Source organism: Helicoverpa armigera, chromosome 17, assembly GCF_030705265.1.
Source record: "Helicoverpa armigera isolate CAAS_96S chromosome 17, ASM3070526v1, whole genome shotgun sequence".
In the NCBI taxonomy this organism is placed as follows: domain Eukaryota; kingdom Metazoa; phylum Arthropoda; class Insecta; order Lepidoptera; family Noctuidae; genus Helicoverpa; species Helicoverpa armigera.
In genome coordinates, this window is record NC_087136.1 from 2,843,000 (window position 1) to 2,861,891 (window position 18,892).

At 38.5% G+C, this 18,892-nt stretch overlaps 3 protein-coding genes across 3 annotated transcripts; 2 read left to right on the forward strand and 1 right to left on the reverse strand.

Annotated features, from left to right (window-relative positions):
• Positions 1-2,136: 2,136 nt before the first annotated feature.
• On the forward strand, positions 2,137-2,980 carry LOC135118027 (cuticle protein 7-like). The gene is made up of 2 exons (XM_064038893.1): positions 2,137-2,249; positions 2,385-2,980. The coding sequence occupies exons 1-2, from the start codon at positions 2,238-2,240 to the stop codon at positions 2,898-2,900; spliced, it is 528 nt and encodes a 175-aa protein (XP_063894963.1). The 5' UTR covers positions 2,137-2,237; the 3' UTR covers positions 2,901-2,980.
• A 5,191-nt stretch (positions 2,981-8,171) lies between these two features.
• LOC126055867 (cuticle protein) lies at positions 8,172-9,330 on the forward strand. Its single transcript, XM_049846649.2, has 2 exons — positions 8,172-8,235; positions 8,538-9,330. The coding sequence occupies exons 1-2, from the start codon at positions 8,224-8,226 to the stop codon at positions 9,267-9,269; spliced, it is 744 nt and encodes a 247-aa protein (XP_049702606.2). The 5' UTR covers positions 8,172-8,223; the 3' UTR covers positions 9,270-9,330.
• Positions 9,331-16,789: 7,459 nt separating this feature from the next.
• LOC110370398 (alpha-(1,3)-fucosyltransferase C) lies at positions 16,790-18,587 on the reverse strand. The gene is made up of 2 exons (XM_021326185.3): positions 17,625-18,587; positions 16,790-17,206 (listed from the first exon to the last, which is right to left on the reverse strand). Exons 1-2 carry the CDS (start codon positions 18,551-18,553, stop codon positions 16,870-16,872), a joined length of 1,266 nt encoding a protein of 421 aa, XP_021181860.3. The 5' UTR covers positions 18,554-18,587; the 3' UTR covers positions 16,790-16,869.
• Between the last annotated feature and the right edge of the window lie 305 nt (positions 18,588-18,892).

Here is an 18,892-nt window from a genome sequence, read left to right on the forward strand (position 1 = left end):
TATTGCATTTCACCACCCATACAGAAAGCAAGAAAGTTCAAGTTACAGAAAATGTTATTACTCTAATGATAAACACTACAATTATTACTCTAGCATATTTTTTTTTATGTTCAAATGCAAACCCTGAGGTCTATAAACCTTTATGTATATAACTCTATATGGCAAAATGATTTTCCGTGGAAGTGCACAGCCTAATTATTTTTATAGCTAAAATTACCGGATCGTTGTCTCAGCAGTAGCACTGAGGCCTCAGGAATAGAGCCCACGGTACCTGCCAGGTCCGGTCAGGGGCCAGAGTATTTAGGAATGCGCAAAAAGCGCGATGGTATTTCATCTGGAATTTGATTCAACTGTCTAACGAAAAGTTAGCGTTGGGGTAAAGCCAGGCTCAGACAATGGCGTAATAGCCAACTATTACGCCATTGTCTGACAACTGTCGTTATAATGACTGAGAAATCCACATGCCAAGCCAAGCGTCGTAAGCTAGAGCAACATTTTTTTTATATTTTAAAGTAGATATCTGTAGTCAGCTGTAACATAGGTACTCCTACAAATATCAGTAAGAACCGTTCCTAAAGAGATGAAAATTGTTAAATCTGATTGGAAAACAAAATGAATACCCTAAAAATTAGTTCTTCAACATTGACCATACCTATGTAAATACGACTTACAGCAAACTCTTTTGACTCTAGTTGGAGTCATCATCAAATGCTTTGAAGATGCTATGAAATGAGGTAATCGTTTAAAATATTTTTTGACAATTAGGGTGACATTACAGGTGGACATCGTCTGCCCCGCCTTTTCCCAACTACACATGTTAGAGTCCGCTTCCATCTAACCGAAAGCAGCTGAGTAGGTACAGTTATCGGCACGGATATTGAGCCCTGACCTTCACCTGCGCAGAAGCGATTCACTGCCTTATTGCCTTATGCGTACGGGTGCGCAAAGCGATCCCCACTCTTCCGCCGAGAGCTCAATATCCGTGCCGGTAACTGTACCACTGTTTTACACGGGGCATCTGCCTATCTGACCTTCAACCCAATTTCACGGCCAACACAATTCCCCTCGGTAAGACTGGTTGACAGACATTCTTTTCTGACTACCCGTTACGACTGCCCAAGATGTGCGATGGCAGCCGAGACCTTCAGTTGCCGTACGTGCCCACCGAAATACAGTCATTGGTGTACAAGATTCTTAGAAAGTATATAAAGATAAAATTTGTATTGTTACTCGCCTAACCGAGAATCGAACCCACAAAATGACAGCCAAAGAGACAAATGTAGTAAAAAAAATGCGTAGCTATGTGAGTGGGCTATTTACAGTTGAATACGACCAAAACAGTAAACCAGACATTAAAGTCTGTATTAAAATCAGTTTACATCGGTTATATCGGAGTGGTAATGGTAGCCATTTTCTTTGGCACATCTCACTTAAAACAAAACTCAATATAGGTCAAAAACCAGATTTAGAACTTTCAGCCATATCGGATGGATGACGGATGAGCTCACGCTCAAAATGAAAGTATTTCTTGTGTAATACCTTGCTCATTAAATAAAAGGTCGTAAACTTGACCGCGGTAACAAGTTTTTTTGCGGAAACTTAAAAAACAAAATCAAGGTTAGATTCTGGCGCATTATTAACGTATGTAGGTCTTCTGATGCAATAATTCAATACAATGATTGCACTCATAATCATTATATAATTTATTAAAGACATAATCAATACAAATATGCAAAATTAACCTGATTAAAAACCCTATTTTTCGGCCAGCTAAGCATTAAAATACAACGTAGCAATGCATACTCCATGTTGGCAGTGGTCAGGAAGAGTTTTTTGACCCAATATTTTAGGTTCAGATTAAGGTAATTTAATTTTAAGAATGTAAACAACTGGTCTGGTTTATTTAAATTATAGTTTTGTATGCAAAGTACTGAATTCCAGTTTAACTTTCAGGACACGTTGTTGCTCTTAGACATGAAAGATCTATATACTTGCAACATTGGAATGTACCATCAGGTGCGAAATATGTAATATCGTGAAGTTCGGCTCAGCAATGCAGCTTGTTGGCCTTCAGCTCTCAATCATTGTGAAGTTTAATGAACGAAGCCGCGGGCACGCCGTGTGTCACCAACGAGACCGACTCGGCCTACAACCCTGTATAAAAAGTGTAGCAAGTCATACAATTTCATAGTCTTCCACTGATACTCAAATCAGCAACAACAATTCAACTTGCAAAAATGGTTGCCAAAGTGAGTATGAGTTATGTTAGTTAAGCTAAGCTATATGATTCTAAAACAACAAAAAATAAACAGTTAAATCTCATTGTTCGTCGAGGATCGAAATGTTTAATTCTGAATCTAATTCATAGAACAATTTTATTTCAGTTCGTGATTGTACTGTCCCTGGCCGTGGCGGCTTACGCCGTGCCGCTGGTGGCGGTGGCCCCGGCAGAGTACGCCGCGCCTGCGCACTACGAGTTCTCGTACTCCGTGCACGACGAGCACAGCGGCGACGTGAAGCAGCAGCAGGAGGCTCGTGAGGGCGACGCCGTGCACGGCTCCTACTCGCTCGTGCAGCCCGACGGCGTGCACCGCATCGTCGAGTACACCGCCGACAAGGAGCACGGATTCAACGCCAACGTGCGCTACGAGGGCACCCCCGTGCACCCCGCTCCCGTCGCCAAGCTGGCCATCGCCGCCCCCGTCGCCAAGCTCGCCTACGCCGCTCCCGTAGCCAAGCTCGCCTACGCCGCTCCCGTCGCCAAGGTAGCCTACGCGCCTGCCCCCGTGTCCTACGCTCACGCTCCCGTGGCCTACTCCGCGCCCGTCGCCAAGCTCGCCTACGCCGCGCCCGTAGCGCACGTCACTTACTCCTCTCCCGCCATCTCCTACCACCACTAGATAACTACCCTTGTTATTGTTACATAATATGATTGTTCTATTTATTGAATTGACTATGTGATATTAAATTATTGAACTGATTACATTTTTTATTGCATTTACTCGTGAAGATTTCAGTTACCTACTGCTCTGATGTTCTAGTTAAAACTAGTCCTGGTCTTTGGCTAACATAAAAAATATTGATAGGACACAGCATGATTTTATAATTCGTTACTAAAAATTTCCCTTTGAACGAATCAATTACAGGTAAGTAGTCATACATAAAGACAATAATTCATTCACACTTTTAATTATTTCGATTCCATAAGAACCATCATCCTCCGAGCCTTTTTCCCAACTATGTTGGGGTCGGCTTCCATAAGAACCATTTTACGCATATTATTAAGCAACTTCTATCTGGCTAAATAAATGCTTCAATCGCAACATTATGATAAGACCATTTAATCATCCATAATTTCAAATTACTTCATAATCGTATACAAAAACATAACTCAAATAACAAATTAAATACGACACATAATTAATACTTAAACGAATTACAACAATAATCTTGGACCGAGCATTAAAATATTTGAAAAACATGTGGTCTCCATTTTAAGTTGACCTGTAGCTTTCTACGTGCCTTCTAACGTGTAGAACATAGAAAGAGGTTCGGTAGGTCTAGTTAAATTGGTTTGTTTAGAGAAATTAAAAGTAGTTTGGTGACTGTTGACCAAGGCCTTGACCGAAATGTTTAAGGTGTTGTCCAATGGTAATAATATTAGACTTATGTGTAACGATATAACTACCTGTACTTAGGGTGCGTCTACACGGTGTATGTAGTTGGAGCAAGTAACATGCGCAAGTGACAAGAACACGCGGGTGGGTATTTTGCTCTGGTACATGTGTGAGTAGGGCTGCCATCCGTCCGGGTTTTCCCGGATTTGTCCTCGTTTGGTGGCCGTCCGGGGGCCGTCCGGGCGGGGTTTCAAAAAGTGTCCGGGGAAAACCCGGACACTTTTCATGTAAGGAAGCACCTCATTGAATTTAAGTATATGTTAATTGTAAATGGTTTACAAATTAGGTATTATTTTGTTAAAAAAATCGTACTCGTTCGGGGAAAAAAATGCGATTTACGAAAAATGACCAGGTTTTTTAAATGTTTGTCCGGGTTTGGCGAAATGCGAGATGGCAGCCCTATGCGCGAGTCGCTGGGCCCGAACGTTTTTAAAATGCATGCAACCTATGTATGTGCCTCAACATTCGCAAGTTACTTGCACTGTGTAGATGCACCCTTTACTGCTGACTGATTGATCGAATGAATGGAATTGTCTAGTAGGCTTTAGTACGTTCGTGACCGTGCCTTACCTTATGATAACTGGTAGATAGATGCATATCTCTTTAAGTAGATATTAAATGGTGTAAGGGTCACCTTGTCACTCCTAATTTGTTATACTTATAATGGTTTAGTGGGTCTTGACAAGATTCTTATTAGCTTCTATTTTTGATATCTGATAAGATTCCAATCTTGTATGATATCAAGTGGGTATAATGATTATTATATGTATGTTAATAAGTAGGTAGGTGTATATGCCATAGGTAATTATTTTATACTATAGAAGTATTTGAAACGGTGCGACTGCCATCTGACCTCCTCATTCCGCGCAACCTGATACTTACCCTATAACCCTACCCTACCCTTAGTAAGACTGGTGGTCACTTTTAGATCCCGATTCGACTTCCCGTAATGACTGCCAAAGATATTCTAATTACGCCTGGGGTCCACCAATTTAATGTGAATTCCAAAACACAGAGGAACTCGTCATGTCTAGATGGTCACCCATCCACCGACCGATCACACCTATCGGTTGCTTAACCACCTGTGCTTTACTCAATACAGGAAAGCTATAAATGTTCTTGAGCTACAATTAACTTAAAATATGGTTCACCTCAAGTTTAAACCATTTAGCTCCAAAAACCAGTTAACCTGTCAATGTCATTTTACCAATAAAAACTTCCGTTTCGAATAGTTGCCATTGAGGACAGTTTTAATTTTAACCGAATTCCGAATTAATCGAATTTCGTTCGATATTTTTAAATAAGATTTTCCAAATTTAGCAAAGAAGCTTTTTAATGATGATTGCAGGACTATTTACTGTGGTATCTCAACTTGAGTAGGTAATATTTTATCTCATTGACTGTCATATGGATCTGCGATTTCATCAGCCTCACTTGTCAGCTTAAATAGGTGTAGGACAGCAGGTCAATATCGATTCTTTTAAAACTGTAAATAAGTATCCTTGTTTATACAGAAGCTTTCATCAGTAACAGATAAATTAATCTTTTTATCATGATTTAAAATTAATTCGTTTATCATAATTTAAAATTAAATTAATTTGGATAAAGCATTTTGTTTTGGTTTGACCTATTTAAAATTGTGAAACTGTATAGACACTACTAAGTAGTTTTCTGCTGTCTTAATTGATGCGAACACTTTGAAATTTACGGCAACCGCATCATCTATAGTTTTATCCATCTTTTCTCTTAGAATAAGAATTTATATATTTGCTTTAACAATTAGGTCTCAAATTAAAGAAAGACATATCTTTTCAAAACACGACATTGATAAATAAGACAGAAGTCCGACCTCATGCCATGCCCTCGAGGGATCATAAATATATTTTGGCTAATGTGTAACAAAGATGTAGTTACCTCAGTGCGTTTGTTACGTAAATCATTAGTTTGGCAATTGAGAAAAATGGAGCGATCGCATTTAAGTATATTGGTTGGTATGATTAAGTAGTAATGGCGTTTTGGAACCTGTTCTCGAGTTAACTGTTGCGCTGACGTTTTAGGGGTCAATGAGAAAGAAATGCTACCAATACCGCAGTAGAATTATGTACCTATCCAATTTTTTTTTTTTTGGATTTTTACTAGTTACTAGAGTACCTAACAAAACTAATGTTAATAAGATTTTACTTGGTCATTCATACTTATTTTTCCGTAAAGTTTCAATTTTTTTTTGTAGGTTGTAGTACGTACAAATTTTATTTTAGAAATTGATATAATTAAGTCTGGAAATATTAATTCAATTATTTGTATGTTTTTAATTCAATTAGTAAGTCTTAAATAACCTAAGCAGCAAGGTTAGACATAATAGATAGATAGATAGATTATTCTTTATTGTACACCAAGACACAACACAGGACATCACAACATTCACAACATACAAAAACACAGTACAATCGGCGGTCTTATTGATAAATAGCAATTTCTTCCATAATATCTACCTAATAAAATTATTATGCAGAACCCGCGACGAAAAAATTAAGCTTATTCACAATTTTCACATAAAAGTGTCAAGAGTCAATTTATTCGTGGGAAAAAATCACAAGTATTGGTAATTTACGTAAATTCAATGGCATTTAAGAACCTCAAAAATGTAGGTTCCATTTAAGGCAAGGTCGAAGAATCGGTACCTTTTGGTCCGGTTGTAAACCGGAATTATTCTCATTCCGAACTTTATTAATGTCATTATTGTTGTCAACGGGTTCTTGTGCAAGGTTTTGGTCGTCACGGGATGATTCAGTGCACCTATATGACTTTATGCAATAACTGTATCATGCAATTAAGACCAAAATAAGTTCTTTTTTTTATGAAACAAGATTTTTTTCATCTAAACTTAACCTTTAGGATTGCAAATATTAATCAAACCTTTGGCACTTTTTCATAGAAGCGTTTCTTAGTTGCGTACATCTGTCTAATGCACAAGCTTTTCAATTGATATAAAAATTGCAATACCACACTGCAATTTCCTTCCTTAAATACTGCAACACCAATTTCTAAGTGCTCGTAGCACACATTTGCATACTAATTAGAGTCAATCAATGCTTTTATTGCAATTAATTACGGTAATTTATCTTAAACAAAAATACTGAATTACATGCCGATAATATACTTAGTAATACTTATTGCTAAAATATTACATAAATACGTTCATATTAGATGGAACAAGAGTGCCGAAACCGCTCCAATTGTGATATCAAAGTGTGTGATTAATATTCACTATTGTGGAGCTCGGTAGCTATTAGATAATATCGTGATACTATCGCTATATTCATTGTGGATAATCCTAATTAGTTACATGGGGACTTTATGCAGGTGGGGCTGGAGTTGTCTTGATACAATAAAATAAATAATGATAAAATAAAAAATGTTTTTGATTTTTTTATAAACAATTATGTGAGTAGAGACTACAGTATCGTATAGAATTTTTAAGACCTATTTCACTAGGAAAACTTTTTGCTAGAAAAATTATTTCAAGACAAACGCATATAAAATTATAACAATACTATCACCCGTAAGTTTTTTTAACCAGATACATATTTGCGTTATATGTATGAAAGAGATAATATTTCTTTAACAAGGACAGAAATCTCGATACAATAAATTAAATTAATAATGAAACTAGTATCAAAACCATTTGGGCGGAGTATTCAATTCGTTCTTTTATAGAGATGGTGATAGATAATACAATAAGTAGGTACGAATATAGCTTTGTTCGTGACTTCTGTTGTATTGTTGTTTTATTGATACAACGACTATCTATTAGCCTGATTCATTAGCCTATTTATTTGTGTGGAATTAGGCAACTGTATAATATAGTGTAAAATAGGTGTGAAAATAGATGACACGGATCAATCTCCCTAAATACATACAAATATTTTCCATACAAACAATTTGTTTTTACCTAAAATAAAGAATGTTTATGAATAAAGCATACAATTTGTTAGTTTATTTCTATGCGTATTAAACAAAAATACGGATATTTGACTATGATATGATATAAGTACCTGTTTAGACGATAAAGTTAGACATGTTAATTGTTAATTTTCTGCAAAGGTTATAAAGGGAAGCTTAAGGTCCAGTTTTCCTTCCCATTTAGCAGTAATTCTTTCGAGCAACGAAGTCACCAAATAATCACCGGTCTAATTGTTTCATAAAGAAAACTCATACCTAATCAATAAAAAAAATCGGAAATCCGTTCCACCACATGGCATGGTAATGAATAAAATAAACATAAAACACTGATAGCAAGTAAACAAAATAATTGAACTTGAAACGAATTACATAATCGGATCTTATCTGTGATATCGATCCAGTTTTTGACTTCGCCGCGGGCATCTCGTAGGCGCGAGTACACATGTTTGTAAGCCTTATAATATACATATGTGGTATGTATGCATGTGTGTGTGTATGTGCATACGCAATACTTGAGGCTAGTATAAAAGCTCGAAGCTACTGGGTAACAGCACATTCGTCGACAATAAACAAACCAATCAACATGGTTGCCAGAGTAAGTGGTTGTTTTTGTTTATTATAATTACGAGACGGTTTTGTAACTAGATCAGTGGCAAACTTGTTAAATAGTAATGGTTATTTCTTCACGACATGTTTGACTTGACATAGTGGATTAGGATTGTTTGCCTGTTCTTTTTTGAGCGACATCGTGCAAGATTATTGATTGCCATAATTTTAAATTTTGTCATCAATAAAAGATAACTTATTTTTGAAAAAAAAAAAAAACAAAATAAGGATTCAAGTTGTTCAACACAGGTCTTTATTATATCAATTACTAATGACCAAATTCTTTTACAGATCCTTGCCTTCTCCGCCCTCGTGGCCGCCGCCACCGCCGTGGCTCTCCCCGTCCTGCCCGTCGCTAAACTGGCGTACGCCCACGCCCAGCCCGAAGCTCCCGCTCAGTACGACTTCTCGTACTCAGTCCACGATGGACAAAGCGGTGACGTGAAGCAACAGCAGGAGTCCCGCTCCGGCGACAACGTGCACGGCTCCTACTCGCTCGTGCAACCCGACGGTGTCCACCGCATCGTCGACTACACCGCTGACGAAGAGCACGGCTTCAACGCTGTTGTCCGCTACGAGGGTACCCCCGTCGAACAGCCCACCAAGATCGCCGTAGCTGCCCCCGTCGCCAAGATCGCCTACGCCGCCGCCCCCGTTGCCAAGATCGCCTACGCCGCCGCTCCCGTCGCCAAGATCGCCTACGCCCCTGCCCCCGTCGCTAAAGTGACCTACGCCGCACCCGTCGCCAAGCTCGCCTACGCTGCCCCCGTCGCCAAGGTCGCCTACGCACCTGCTCAACTCTCCTACTCTCACGCCCCTGCTCAGATCTCTTACTCCCACGCCCCTGCCCAAGTTACCTACTCCCAGGCTCCTCAGATCTCTTATCACCAAGCCCCTGTGGCTTACGCCGCTGCTCCCGTCGCCAAGGTTGCGTACGCCGCAGCCCCCGTCGCTAAACTGGCGTACGCTGAAAACCTCGGCCACGTCACCTTCTCCTCCCCCGCTGTCTCTTACCACCACTAAGTCATAAGAACCATTGTTGTTAAACTTATTTATTTTGTTGAATACAAGATAGTCAATCTAATTTCGCAGCTTTTATTTTTTACCGAGGGTCAGTGGGGAAAGAATTGTACAAGGAGGCGTCAAAGCGGCGTATCCGATATCAAAACGTTCTAAACGAAGTTAGATGGAAGCGTGTGGGTAGTGTCGGGGAATCAATTGAATTATGTAGCATTATCATGCGAGTGGGTCCGGTTACGCGGCACGTCCGCGCCCCCGGCGGGACTCTCTGACGCATTGCTTCTGACACCTATTCATTCGGCTAGTTTACTCTGCGACCAGGCACGCACTTTGAGAATTTGGGAACATTCCCCTCTATCGCCCTACAAACTACGGTGTGAGGAGGGCAGGGTGTATCTTCATACAGTGGAGATGTTTAGCGCGCGCTTTGCAAAAACAGCAGAACGTGTTGACGCCTACATTAATGATTGCAGGCAAATATAAATTGACAGAGCTGATGGTGAAAGTAGTTGTTAGGATGCTCTGGGGGCGCTTTACAGTGTGTGATGTGAATAACATTATATTAGGTTACTCTTGGGTGCTATTATAAAATACTGTGAAGGGTTTAAAAAAAATGATAAAATACTTTCTTCGGTGAGTAAAAATAGGAAAGAATTTCAATTTGAAAAGAACCATGCAAGCATATCTTATAGGTTTTTGCAACCCTAATCTATTTAACCCTAACCTATTTAAATTGCGATGTTGTTTGATTTCGCTCAGGAATGAAACAGACAACTGAAAATAAATCAATTTACGCCAAGTAGAAAGGAAAACCAAAATTCAATAACACATTAAAATGATAAAATCACTCGTGTTGTCTGTTGATAAAGAGAAGCAATACCGTATTCACTGAGCGAATATTTAATGTATAGGACGAATAAATAATCAGAGCCGACAAATGTTTTGGTGAAGTTTTACAAGCCGCCCACAAAGGGTTGGATCGTGTTAATCCCGCTATTATCGGATGATGAACTATTACCGTCACCCCCCCTCATCTCCCGGCCTCCCCCCCTCCCCCGCCTCCCTTGCTCACTAGCAGTCAGAACGCTGATATTACACCGAATGTTCCTCATATGAAACAATCTCTAGAGGTTTAGCTCGGTATAATTACGTTTCATAAAAGGGTTGTGTTTGAAAAAATGTTTTGATAATAACTGTGTTTAGTTGGGTTGTTAAAGTTTTATCTGTGTCTTTATCCTGGAGGTACATACTTAAAAATATTACTGTTTATAACTCAGCTTACGAGCTTTTTAAATTGAAAGCTAACAGGCACCAAAATGATAATTACTTTGATATTCTCATAGAAACTATTATACACTCTTTTAATCAACATAACTCTAACTTTGTTCTAATTGTTACTCTTTTAAATGCACAAAGGTAAATTATTTTTACACGGCTGTCATTTGGAGATTGTAGCCGATCGTCATAATGTCAAAAGATTAATTAGACTGCACATTACAAACACTTTGTGCACGTAACCAACAAACAACCAAAACTATAATTTTCTTTCTAAAGCTACATTAAATATGCAAAAAAAAATAAAACCAAAACTTTGCATTAATTAATAATTTCAGTAAAGTTTTCAAAGCGATTGTGGCAAGCAGGCAAGCAAGCAAGCCGGCTGAGTTAACTACGAAGCTACTAGGCTCCTATGAAATCAAAGAGCATTATTAATGCCACTCTATTAGCTACTGAATTATAAAACCGCTGTGTTTTGCTTTTAGTCTACACGTTAATTCTCACTAAGTACTATTTGGACCATCTAATTCAAATTAAGAACTTTTTAAGGATATTTAGAAAAGGAAAGGAGGGCTTAATTTTTTATTTTAAGTATGGGATTGTACCACAGATTATATAATAGTTACTACGTAACAGATAAATCACTCCATACAAAAAAGTCCATACCTACTGTTATAAGCACCTACAAGTTCCCAAATTACCTACAAATTCATAGCTGCGTTAGAAAATGAACCTTAAAAACTCTAGCGCTCGATTGTTATTTCAATGCGATAGCGCACAGTTCAGTGACCGCGACCGTGCCGACAGCGAGCGTAGGGTTGCCTCTTACAATTAAATAGGGAACAAAGTTACGCTTATTTGTAACTGTCTTCCCGAATATCAATGGAGGTGCCCAACTACTTTTCGAGCACAGAACACGCAAGTATTCTATACTTACCTATTACCCCTGGCACAACACCGCTGACCGCTGATACATACCTACTTACTCAAAATTGGTTTCTTGTGTTCAAAATGTTCCAAGCCACCATTTAGTTGGACGAGAACTATACCTACTTATACTCGAAGTGTTTTTATCTACAAAACTCGGTAATCATTGCATGTGTAACTAAGTATAAGTATCTATAATTTAAGTATCTAAAGTAAGTCGCTTATTTTTAAAATGACAAAGATAAGTATTTTTACTTAAAAAAATAGAAACCTATGTATATTCATACAAAGGTATAAAATATTTCTAAATGCCTATACATATATGTATAATAGGAAACCAACCTTTATATTTTCCTAAAATAGTCACATATACACCTACACAAATTAAAATAGTTCTTCAGTTTATTAGATAATTTTAAAAACCAAATAAAAAATAAACAATTACTGGCCAGTCTACATCTCTAGGTAAACGGAAAAACGAAAGCTTTATATTTTTTCTTTTACTTGATCTGAAACCAAGCACTGCACATAACTGGCCAGAGGTCGTCATGTTCACAAATAAAAATAATAAACATAAAACGCGCGCGTCGCGAGCGTCTGTCGAAAGCCCTGTGCCGCGTGGGGCTACCGGTAACCCAGCGAGCGGTAGGCATTTATCGCGCGCAAGTACGTCGAGTGACAGAGGCCTGATTGTACCTAATAGGTACAATTTTAAGTTTTTTTTCCTTAATTGATTCAAGTTCTGGTTTTCTGAAATATCAGAAGTCATGATTTGTCTTTTAAGTTGACGCATATAAAGCACATAGGAACATAGAGACATGTAGAACATTTATAGCAGTACTCTAGAACACATCGTGAATATGTTTAAGTAGACACAGATTAACCACACAAAGAATACAAGTACCTCTACATTAGAAACAATTAATTGAGGCCCAACAAGCGTGAATCATCAGTCTCCAACTATAATAGAAACGTCACTAATTCGGCACGCATTTGTACATCTCTTTGGTACAAATCGGTCGCACGAGGCCGCATGAGGCTGCACGAGGCCGCACGAGGCCGCACGTGCCTCGTACAATTGCGTGCATTTAGTACATTGTGCTCGATTGCTTCCGGATGACCCGAGTGTCAAGTTGCATCGCCCAAAAATGTTGATATTTTGTGTGGCTTCCAGTGTACACTGATATGATGAAGTGCACTTTAGGCCCGTGTGGCTGCACGCAAGTGTAATGATTTTTAGAGTGTACTTGATTGTATTGTGTTGGGGTTCTACGAAATGTTTTGTATTTAATACTAACTTTTATATACCAAAAGTGTTCTGCCCAATCAAGTATGTATTGAAAACCAAAAATATTGCAATTTGTGAAGATATATAAGTACAGATTTCAGCTTCAAATTCTATATCACCCTTTAACTAAACCAATACCAAATACGCAGTAACAACTCAAATATTCAAGTAACCAAAGCAGGATTTACCTCGTTACAGGAACAGAAATTCAGCGACATAGAAAGAACCAATTCCAATTCTGAGAAATTGAATCGGACGGCATGGCAGACTGAATCCGTTGGCAATGCAGTACTTTAGGTTCTGTCAAAACATTGTGCAGTTGTAGCTTTGCGCTCTGATATTCCTTTCCTTGTTATCGCCCGGAGCTACGGGAGGCGGGCAGGGTGGTGGCTTCGTGAATACCACAGAGATACAGGAGAAGGCCAAATAGGAAATTTGTGGACGTAAATGAAAGTCATATTATTTAGATTGTGTTTGAAAAGTTGAGAAAGTATTTTTATGTTTTTCCACGAATTCATGAGTAATTTACAACTTTTCGTAGAATATTTATGCATTTTTGTGTATTGTCAGTATAATTAGTGTGAGTTTAAATAAAAAAGTATGTCTTAACGGCCCCACAGTCAAACCATTGCAATGTTTTTGTGGCTATGTAGCTTATAAGTTACTTACCTTTTTGCAATAAATACAAATCTTAACTAAAATTATATAGCCCAAAATGTTTTATGTGCAAATCCGGTTTTGGTATTCAATGTATTTATGCACCATGCAGTTTATCATAAAACTTATAGGTTCCCATATAATTTTTATTAGCCCTCTTAACGTGGCATGGATTTTCTGTTGAAAATTTCTTGTTAAACAAGTCCGGGAGTGGGTGGCAAGACTATGTCGGAAACAATTAGTGTGTGCGCACGCGCGCCAGCTTCCGAACCTCGCCTAATTGGCGTATCTCTGCCGCTCAATGTATCTGTTATAATTGAGACGCTGCAACAATGAGATTAGATTGCTATCTGTTTACGTTACCTACTCCATTATTGTTGTTCACATTATGTAGTTCGGTTTGTGATAGTTAGTCTCTCTGTAGACATAATGTTTGGTAGTTTGAAGGAGAACTTATGTGCTTTTATAGCTACAACATTTCTTGTATTGATTTCTAAATACGACACTACTATTGACTGTAAGCCAATGAAGAGCTGCTTTCGTTGTTGTCAAATTGCCTTTAATTTTAACTTCTTTGCTGTACAACAAAGATGTATTTTTATGTCTACAATATTGAATTAAGCATGTTAAAACAAACTAGCGTACATGAAAAATAAGTACTCCCCATTTCCAATGACATTGGCATATTTGACGCAACCCTTCATTAGCAAAACTAATGATTCGCTAAACACCCGCGTGTCCCCTACTCCGTATTCCCAAGGCACCTGCTTTGTTCGACCAAAATCTATTTATTCATATCGTATTGCTAATTTGAGGATTAGTGGAGCGTTCCGGTGGTTATTGAATTATCCATTCCGTTTGCGGGGACGCTCCCGGGAGACTAGTACGACTTGCGTTCTCGACTGATCTTTGATGTATTTTGAATTTGGAATTTGAGTTTAGGAATATTGTTGTGATGCGACCGTTTGCGGTGAAGCAGTAAATACTTAAACGTATTTTCACATAACAAGAGATCGTTTTACTAAGGTACACACCAAAAAAGAATATCGCTTAAAAATCCTTTCCTATTTCCTAAAATCAGCTATAGGAGAGAAGTCCTTACCTCTATGACAATTTTTAAAAAGTGCCAAGTGCCAAAAGTCCTAGTTACGACGAAAAAAATATTTTTGAATTATGAATGTAAAAAAGGCAGGATTAACAAAATACATCCCTGAGTAGGGGAGAGAGAAACACGGCAAAAAGTCGGCGAGCATTGCAAACGCGCTGTGAATACGTTATAATGTTTAGTTAGCGGCAAATGTTTAGCGCTGCGGCCTATTAGCGCTGCGGTAAACATCCCCTAACTTTGTAGCGAATTCTATTAATGGGTAAAGTAGTACAAAAGCCGCTGCAGTGGCTCTTAATTGCAATTTAGACAATGATAAAAAATTAACAACTTATCTTGTCAATGGTTAACAAATCCAATTTTGGTATCTTTTGATGGAGAGTTTTGAAATGACCTATCATCGTAGAGCATCGTAGTAACCTAATATAATATACAATGCCATAATCCGAAGGAAAGCTGGGTCTATCTTTCTAATAGTTTTTTACATGAAATCCATATACCAACTTGGATGCAAAGGTTGGCTATGCATAAAGTTACTCTTTAAACCACTGCATCAACCAGCAGAAAATGCTCATAAAACAATCAACGTTCCTAATTTGAAAAGACGTGCGTCCAAGCGTGAAACATCTATAAAACCGTCATTAATTCGCGAGCATTTAGCTCATAATTGCTTTAATGGCGATGACAATAGATCAGTGGAGCGCAGTTGAGGAGCCACTCAATTAGGTGCATGGAGTACAAAATTACTAGCGGAGGTGCCATACGGCAAAATCACCCTCATAGGCCTTCTTCAGACATGAACACGACCATTCTTATTTCTTCGTAACACCAAAAATCGCCTGAAAGAACCCGAACGTCTAGTTAGTTCACTCGTAACTGATCATTTTGGTCATGCCCACCGTACGAATTTGACCTAGAAGAAGGCGCCCGACCTACCTGCATTATGGCATCTCCGCTCATCTTTCCTTACTTCGTGATTATGTGGCATTCAGGATCGTGGCTGTTTGCTCTCTGGTACTCGTCGCCGCCTCTTATTGGCTGCCAGTTCGAGGGGCGACCACCCCTCGACAGACCTTTGTGGACATCAACATTTTTGCACACCAACAATATTTGGGTTGTTGAGATTCTGTGAATAGGTTCTTGAAATTCGTTAGGTTTTATTTGGTTTTGTTGGTTAGTGTGTTGAGGTTTCTTTTATTTGATGAATATGTATTAGGTATGTAATCTTGGAATTAACTTAGGTAACTGAGGTTTTACTTTTAGGATTATTGTTTCGATTTTTATGTCAAAACTAAGTAAGCCCAGTACCTAATACTGAGATGATACATGTAGGTATTAAGAGTTTTTAATAAGTACCGAATGGAGTTATCATTCCATAACTTGCTACAAATGAATTGTTGTATGTAACTTATATGTATTTTAGATTAATTCAGATAGAATGATGTGCCCCAAATTAATTTATAATTCCTCTAAAGCAACCTAAACGCATTGAAAGCGCAGTCGAGTGCGCACCACGCACTCCAGTTCCTACGCGCCCCTCGCATTAATGTTATTATTTGGCAACATTTACTAAATAATTTGCTCGTTAAACGTCCGCCGATAGCGAGCCGTGCCCGTCCCTAACTACCGTATTGTGTCGGCGGCGATTTGCCCTCCCCCGGGACTAACGACGGGATTCAACCAATACGACTCTAACATTAATTACTGCGCCGTCTTTTGTACTAATATTTGTAGCAACATGCGCTTTTGTTAGCGATATGAAATTAATAACGGCCTGTTATTGTGTGGGGATTACAAAACTATCGGTGATGCTTTCTATGAACTCTTATAGGTGCTTTAGTTTGACGCTGATGAGGTTTCGCTAAGCCTCTCCGCGTGGGAGATCCGATATGAGACATTGATTTGTGCGATATTTGTAACCGCAATACCGAGTTTCCGGACATCTTATAAGAAGTCTTAATCTTTTTCCTATTGCAAAATCGTGTTATGGAAATGTAGTCACAAATGAATGATTTATTTTTAGAGATAATAAAATATGGTTATATCACTACATAGCATAACACAAAGTCGCCATTTTTGTCCCCGTGTCCTTTTGTACGCTTAAATCTTCTAAACTACGCAACCGATTTTCATGCGGTTTTTTTTAATATGTTGATAGTGGTTAAAGAGGAAGGTTTATATGTATACTGACATACATTAAATAGTGAGGAAATATTGTTATCCCTTGCAAAGCCGGAACTGGTCGCTAGTAGGAAAAAAACTATCAAATTCGAATGTAAAACTTTACCAAACAAATAAATAAATAAACATTACAAACACAAAAGGCGACAAGCGCATACAAAACTCAATTAGTACATATGGAACATATCCCTAATATCTATGTGCATCAAAGAGGTCTCATTCCAAAAGTTTCTTGACAGGCACCACTTCATACCGTTACGACCATTCCACCAGAACCTAAAGTTTTTATATGTCTTTGGTATTTTAGCTTTTTCACTGTTCAAGGCTTCACAGAGGTTGCATAAAGGATGGTGGCCAGGTATGTCATTGTCTAAAGTGTAGTAGTTGGTCCATCTGAAGAACTGGTGGTACTTCATCGGGCGTTTAATAGATTGATACATGATGTAGGCCAAGTTGTAGGGATGAATCTCGCGGGCGTTGAGGTAGGAGCCGGGAGGTAGGAATCTGTTGGATAGAAGCTATCTAAGAGTTTAGTAAATAAGACAGCGGTCATTGATAATATTCCTGATTTGCCTACATTGCACGAATAATTACGTAACTGTAACGTGGGAAATATTCAAGTTGGGAAGTAAAATGACGGGGCAACCAGCGTCATATCAATACGCCTGTTTGGCCCATTTCACATAGTCGGAAGAATCAGTACCTTTAATTATATTCGAGGAAAAAAATAACCCGTGACGACTCTAGATAGAAAATACCTATTTCTTCGTTCACCTATTCATTGTAAAATCAAAATAAGTTGTTAAAGAATTTAAACAAACAAAACGCGATAAGTAATAGATTACGCAGAATAAGCAAAACTTCCATTGAAGCAGTGTATTTGTAGGTTTATTCCGTGGGAACTTCGCTAACGATGTCTTACCTGGTGTAATTAGCTCCACCGTACACAATGGGGACTACATAATGATGGTACCCGTCCAGCACCTTCTCTGTGACGTAATCTTCCGAGAAAGAGTTCTCGAACGCCATGTAGAAGTAATAATCCTTAGCCAACATTTCCCCACAGTTATCATTTGCACATTTGACTTTGGAACATTCCCCATACACGTCTATCTGAAGAGAGAAGTGGTATAGGTTCTCCTGAAGTCGTGTTAGATAGTCGTCACGTGCGCTGTCAGCTTTGCAGTTACTGACCAGCCAGGCGGCGGCTTTTGTTTTCTTATGTAGGATCTTCAGTATGTTGGAATTGATGCGCTTCCTAGTGTACTGCTTCCACTTCACGTCTATACTCGGAGCTACAACGTCGCGTTTCGCATTACGCACTAAGAAGTGTGGCCACAGCACGTCCGAGTCCAGTCTGTACGTAAACGTCCAGTTGAAGAAGTCATCGTGGTACACTTCACAAGCTGGGACGTGGTACGCCGATTCAATTGTAGTGAAAATATATATTTGTGACTGCGCTCGCTTCTCTGGAAGCTTGAAGCCTTGCCCTAACACTTGTTCGGCAAAAAGCACAGCATCAAACTTCGTGTAGTCTCCATTAAACAAGTCTTTGTTTTCAGTGAATAAACAGTTGTTAACTCGGCACTGTAACCTCGGGAATATCTGGTTACCACGGTTAGTGGTCATCAAGTAATACTTGTCCCATATTAATATGTGTTTCATCGATATATTAGGTTGTATAGGTCCGCTATCAGACAACATTTGCAAGCTGGGTATTATGTGGCTGTAATGTAGCATGGAACGATCCGTCCATATCTGTAATAGTGTAAATATTATCAAAAACAATAACACGGATAGCGCACATTTTAAGGATAAAAAGTTATACTGTAATTTCCATAAAAACGACATTGTAGAAAATCATTGTATGTACAAACAAAGATGACGTTTTCATTGGCACAGGTTTCTAATGACGTTCACAATTTTTGTGAAAATAGGCAATGGAAATACTGCACCTAACCCTTGCACTGCAAGAAGTATGAATATTGAAAAGATAAATGTCTTTCCTCTACAAATAACAGAAACTTGTTTTGAAGATACTAGTAATATATTATATAAGTAAACTGTATAGTACAATATATTCTACAGTAAAAGAAGTCACAGGACCAAAATTACTTCTGAAATTACAATAACGTACAAATAAAGACCAATATTACCAAATAACACTCAAATAAGGCCGGATACACGACG

Coding starts and splice junctions, on each gene's coding strand:
- LOC110370398 (XM_021326185.3), bottom strand. CDS start 18,553: ATGTCGTTTTTATGGAAATTACAGTATAACTTTTTATCCTTAAAATGT. Junction 17,207..17,624: donor GGTGGAGCTAATTACACCAG/GTAAGACATCGT, acceptor TCTATCCAACAG/ATTCCTACCTCCCGGCTCCT.